The sequence below is a fragment of the Mercurialis annua genome, linkage group LG8, assembly GCF_937616625.2.
Source record: "Mercurialis annua linkage group LG8, ddMerAnnu1.2, whole genome shotgun sequence".
NCBI classification, from domain to species: domain Eukaryota; kingdom Viridiplantae; phylum Streptophyta; class Magnoliopsida; order Malpighiales; family Euphorbiaceae; genus Mercurialis; species Mercurialis annua.
Window position 1 is genome coordinate 10,288,771 of NC_065577.1, and position 6,000 is coordinate 10,294,770.

At 32.7% G+C, this 6,000-nt stretch overlaps 1 protein-coding gene across 1 annotated transcript; it reads left to right on the top strand.

The window, feature by feature from the left end:
• The first annotated feature begins 659 nt into the window (after positions 1 to 659).
• LOC126660523 (actin-related protein 7) lies at positions 660 to 6,000 on the top strand. Its single transcript, XM_050354082.2, has 7 exons — positions 660 to 926; positions 1,107 to 1,322; positions 2,107 to 2,248; positions 3,214 to 3,458; positions 4,602 to 4,785; positions 4,972 to 5,039; positions 5,648 to 6,000. The coding sequence occupies exons 1-7, from the start codon at positions 849 to 851 to the stop codon at positions 5,798 to 5,800; spliced, it is 1,086 nt and encodes a 361-aa protein (XP_050210039.1). The 5' UTR covers positions 660 to 848; the 3' UTR covers positions 5,801 to 6,000.

Consider the following 6,000-nt stretch of genomic DNA (forward strand, 5'->3'; position numbering starts at 1 on the left):
TGGGTTTCAATTCCACCCTCAAATCAAATTGGATTTTTTTCATTCGGAAAAAATTCATAAAAATCATTATAAATTACTCGTTTGAACTCTTTTTCACATAAAAAGTAAAAAATGGATGGCTTATTTTAACTTTTTTCAAATAAAAAGGAGATCAATTTAGTATTTGAGGGTGGAATTGAAACAAAAGGTGTGAATTAGGGTGCAACTGAAAAATTGCAACGTCAGAGTGCATTTGAAAAGGGGCTAAAAAGTGGGATTTTTTTGGTGATTAAGCCTTGGATATAATATGACTCTTAAAATTATCAAACTGATACAAGTTAGCTCTTTTTAACATTTATATAAATGAAATTAGTGAGATGAACTAAATTGCATCCAAAAGAGATCTAATTTAATTTATCATATACATTTAAAAATGTAAATTTAAATTAATTAAATTAATGATGTCTATATTTTTTAATATTTACATATATCAAATAAATTTATTTCATTCTAACACTAAAAATTCAGTGTTTAAATTTTTAATTTATTCAATTATCATTTTAATCTAAAAGTATGATATGAGATATAACTTTCAATTTTATAAATTGTAAAAACTAAAAATTAAAAAGTTGGTTATAAGACCTAATTAAATTAAGAAAAAAAAACACACTATTACAAACAAGAAAACCAAAGAAAAATATTTCATTTCAAATCAAACACTACCCGCTAACTAAATTAGAGCAGACAGCGAGTGAACCGAACACACTCAACACTTGCTTGAGATAGCGTTTCTAAATTCCTTCTCCTGTTTGCACATCACTTCAATTAACTGTAAATTTGAGCTAGGGTTTTGAATTTAAGTTGCAGAAATGGAGGCAGCCGTGATAGACGCCGGATCAAAATTCCTCAAAGCCGGCACGGCGGTTCCCGATCAAGCTCCACCTATGGTAACTTACTTGCCCTAATTCATAGTTTTCAATAGTGTGAATTCTGATTTTTTGTTTTTTTTTGCTGGCGTATTAAATATGGACATTATTTAGCATTGTAATTTTTTAATTTCAATTATTTCTGTGAGTTTGAGGTTGAGGAGTTGAGTCATTTATTTATAAAATTTATTTTTGGGGCAGATATTTCCGACGCAAATGAAACGATTGGTTGAAGATGGTTCTTCAGGTGATAATGCGGTGTTTGAGGATGTTGTTGTCGATCCTGTTTGTCGAGGTTTTATTAGAGATTGGGATGCTATGGAAGATTTGATGCAATATGTTCTTTACACTGGCCTTGAATGGGAAGAGGGTAATGAAGGACAAGTTTTGTTTACTGATCCACTTTATACCCCCAAGGTTAGTGGGTTAACTCCTTTTTTTTCCCTTCCGAATATGTGAGAGAGTATTGCATCTTGTTTGGAGAATTCGAAAAATGTTCAAATCTAGTTAAGTTCTAATTACTCTATAATTATATTTTGAACATTGCTGGTCGAGTTCAATTTTTTCAACTCAATTGACTTAAACAGAAGGAAAATGTAATTTTGAATGTGAGGATATCATATTGCCAAAATTGAAATGATTCTACAAGTTTTCCATATGATTTGATTCTGTCCCAAATTAGGACTTATGATATTATTAAAAAATTTAAGTTAAAAAGTTTAACAGTAACCAATATTCAAGGAAGCAGAACCTATGCTGATTTAGTAGAATAATCAGGTCGAGTATTTAACATTTGTTTCATTTTCAATGTTTCTAACTTGGTTGTAACTCTTTTAGATTGCTAAACAATGTGAAACTGGGAACTTTGCAATTCCTCTGTTTTTCCTTCTTCCATAAGCTATGAAGTGATGCATAATTTTGACCACATTTATTTTCTAGCAAGATTTCATCTACTTTCTTTTTTTCTTCATGTATGTGTTGAGTTGATGAAACTATGTTCTTTTCCCCTTCCATATATTTTTATGCTTCCGTGGAAGTGCAGAGAACGAGCTAGTTGTATTTTCTATCATAAGTTCTAAATTTAACGTCTCTCTATGGCATTACATCTTCTCCATTTCCTGTTTTGAATATTTATATATACTATGCCATTTTGGGTTTCATTGTTTGTAATTCTAGAGAGATGTTACTCTTACTTCTACAGTCTGTCAGAGAACAGTTGGTGCAATTGATGTTTGAAACATTTAACGTCTCCGGGTTTTATGCATCAGAACAAGCAGTTCTATCACTTTATGCAGTTGGGCGCATTTCTGGATGCACAGTTGATATTGGTCATGGGAAGATAGGTTAGCAACTTTACTTTTAAGTTTATGATAACCTTTATTTTCTGCATGCTTGATTTTTTTATGTCCCTTACATTCAAAATCTTTATGTATACATTTACTTGTGATAACATTTATTTGTGATTATGTGATAAAGCCTAATTGTGTTGTGGCAAAAATCTTCTCGTCATCATTTAATGATGGGAATGAAAGAGATAAATGAAACTTTTGAGAACGGTTAATTTAGATGGTGCTTTTTTTACGGGATCAGATACTAATTTCCCTGATATATTTTTAATCTGAATGAGTTCCAGAACTAGCTTTTTATTATCATCCGAGTTATTTGTTAGCCTAAAATACATAGGTGAGTAATTAGTGGTGCTTGCAAGAAAGGATGCTTGTGTACTTATTTTTCAGAGTAACCATTCCATGACCCAAAACTTCACTGTGCCAGTAATTGGATCATGTGCTACATTGGTATAGATCATGTATATTAATAGTCAAATTTAATGTTTGAAGAGCTATATAGCTGGATGAACTATCTGCTGTTTACATTAACATATATATGAATGATGTCCATGGATTAAATGTTAAAATTCTTACAGGTGTCACATGCATTTAGAAGTCCTTGCAATTTATTATATACATAGATACAACCGTGCTGGTAAAACAAGCTTACGATGGTGTTTTCTTATGTGATTTAGACATATTGAGGTCCTTATTGTAAATGATTCACATTGTTAAACTCATTGAGTTGTTTAATAGTTCACAATTCATATTCTGGCCTGTTATGTTCTATCTGGGGATAACCTAGAGGTCTTTTGTTAAAAGGTGGGATTTATTCTTTTGTGTTTTTAAAACTGTTTCATATGCTTTCCACTTTGTGGATTGGCAACAGAAAGTAGTTTTAATTAAATTAGCAGCATTAGGAAATGGGTTCCCCCAACTCCTGTCCTCTGAACTGTGATATCTGTTTTGTTTATTACCAGATATTGCGCCTGTGATTGAAGGTGCTGTTCAGCACATTGCTTCAAGAAGATTTGAAATCGGTGGTATTGACTTGACCAAGTTATTAGCCCAAGAATTGGTTAAATCTAATCCCTCGGTGAATCTCAATGTCTTTGATGCTGAAATTATAAAAGAAAAATACGCATGCTGTGCTGAAGATGAGGTTGCTTATGAGAAGACCCAACAGTCAAGTGAGACTGAGGAGCATACACTTCCTGATGGACAGGTTTGTGTTTTCAGCAATGTTATGAAGGTTTATTTTTCCTGAACTGAAAAGAAAAGAGCACTTCTAGGATTCAAACAGTGTGAACCAGTGCCTGAAACATGATTTTAAACTTTATGCAAATCAACCCAAAGTTCACAAGCTGTGTTTGTCTACTAATTTATGTGAATATGGTAAATATGTATGTTGATTGTACATGTGATTTTATAGGTATATAATCCCTTCTTTCAGTTTAAACTTATTTATCACTTTCTTTACAAGGATAAATGTCTTAAAAAATGCTCATCTTTTATCCCCTTTTCAATTATATCCCGACCTTACAAAATCGTCAATTTTGTCCAAATTTGCACCTTTCACTTTCAGTCGTACCAAATTTTGTAAATTGGACTCTTTTCCACTAAAAAAAAACCCATATGATATGAATGACTTATTTGAGCTTTTTTCCACTATAATAATTTAAAATAAATGACTTGTTTGAACTTTTTTCAAGTGGAAAAGAGGTCAATTTAGTACTTGTGGGTACAATTGAAAGCGAATGGTGCAGATTTGGACAAAATTGGCGATTTTACAAGGTCATGATATAATTGAAAAAGGGCTAAAAGATGGGTGTTGCTTAAGACATTTTGCCTCTTTATAATGTTTGTAATATTTCCATTCAAACGGAAAATTATATTGCTCTACCTAAAGTTTATTAGTCGGTGCTTGGTCAGTGAGAACCAGTTGTTTTTTTTTAACCATATTTGGTTATAGGCTATTTGGGATCAGAACCTGGACACTTTGTGAGGTTTCTGATCTTAATGGTCGATCAGTCCTAGCCAAAAAGGTCACTATTCTAGATGCTTTTTTTTAATAGAATAAGGTCTTCTTTTTCATTTGTTCTCGGTTTTGATAAGTGTAGTGATGCATCAAGTCATTGATATAATTACCGAGCTTACATGAATGGACATTTAGCATGAAAGTGTTTGTTTCTTGTATCTGATACCTAATAGTAACTCTTTCTGACTCTGCAACAAATACGTGACCTTACAAAATTGATTGCACTTTGAGGAGTAAACTTGGATGGATGTTCAATTGATCCCGATACATTTTGAATTTATATTTGCTATGTCAGTTAAGATTCTCAAAGAGCTTTGAATGTGGTGACAGGTGATAAAGATCGGAAGAGAAAGATATGCTGTTGGTGAGGCTTTATTTCAACCTTATATATTGGGCTTAGAGGAATATGGGATTGTTGAGCAGCTAGTACGCACAATCTCAACTGTTTCTTCTGATAACCACCGGCAGCTGCTGGAAAATACTGTTCTTTGTGGTGGCATAACTGCTATGCCTGGTGAGCTGATTTATGTTACAATGAAATGGAGATGTAACTTTGATATTAATCCAAGTTTATGCAGTTATTCTGGTTGGCTAGGAATCATCTTTGATTTCCAATTTCGGCATTGTCTACTGTGGCTACTTAAATAGGAGAAGCTGTTTTTTAGCAGTTGATACATTTTTAAGTTGATGCCTACTGCAGGTTTTGAAGATAGGTTTCAGAAAGAAGCTAACCTGTGCTCATCGTCTATTCGCCCTTCACTTGTAAAGGTAATTAGCTTTACTTACGAATAGTTTTGCAGTGGCCTTGGTTGATGGGGCTCTGCGAAAAGTCAAATGTAAATTAGATGATGATAATGTCTCATTTTTATCCTGGTTGCTGGTGCTGGTGCATAAACAGTGATCAGGTTTTAGACATTTAGGATTTCAATTTCTAAATGCTTTATCCGCAGCTTGTCAGTTTCCTTTTCTGTCCCCAAACATAAGAAATTGTAGGTGATTTAAGCTTGCTACTTTTATTGAAGTTTGAACAAACAATATAGAACTGAGGAATAATTATTCAGAATCAATTCATAAGTTAAAAGGATTTTGAATGTTGAAGAATGTAGGTTGCGTTTATTTAGTTGACTTTTGGCATAAATCATCAGTCATCAGTGGCACTGAATTTTTCTGGTGTGGCCATGTGATATTTTGTTTCAAATAGATTTTGCGTATGAGTTTATGTTGTAATATTATTTAAAATCAAGGAAATTAAGTAATATAAATGTTTACTCTTTTTGCTTGCTGTATAATTGAATTGTCCTTTTACCTTCTTTCATGTGTTTGTTTGCAAGGTATTTTAAATAGATAAAGTTTAATTTCTCTTCTTTCCGTTACAGGCGCCAGAATACATGCCAGCTGAGTTGGCACAATATTCAGCATGGGTGGGAGGTGCCATTCTCGCTAAAGTTGTATTCCCTCAAAATCAGCATGTTACTAAGGGAGATTATGATGAAGCTGGGCCATCTGTGGTTCACAGGAAATGCTTCTAACACTTATTAACACAAGTGAGTTAGATTTTTTTTTTTAAAAACTTATTCTGCTTGACTACTTGTATTATAATATGCAGTTATTATGGAACAAAAACTATAGATTGACTAAGTTGTGTACATGGGAAAAAAAGATTATCTGAATCTCTGTGATGTATGTTAGTGCAGTTGGTCAATTAGCTGTTAACTTTTTGACATTTAAA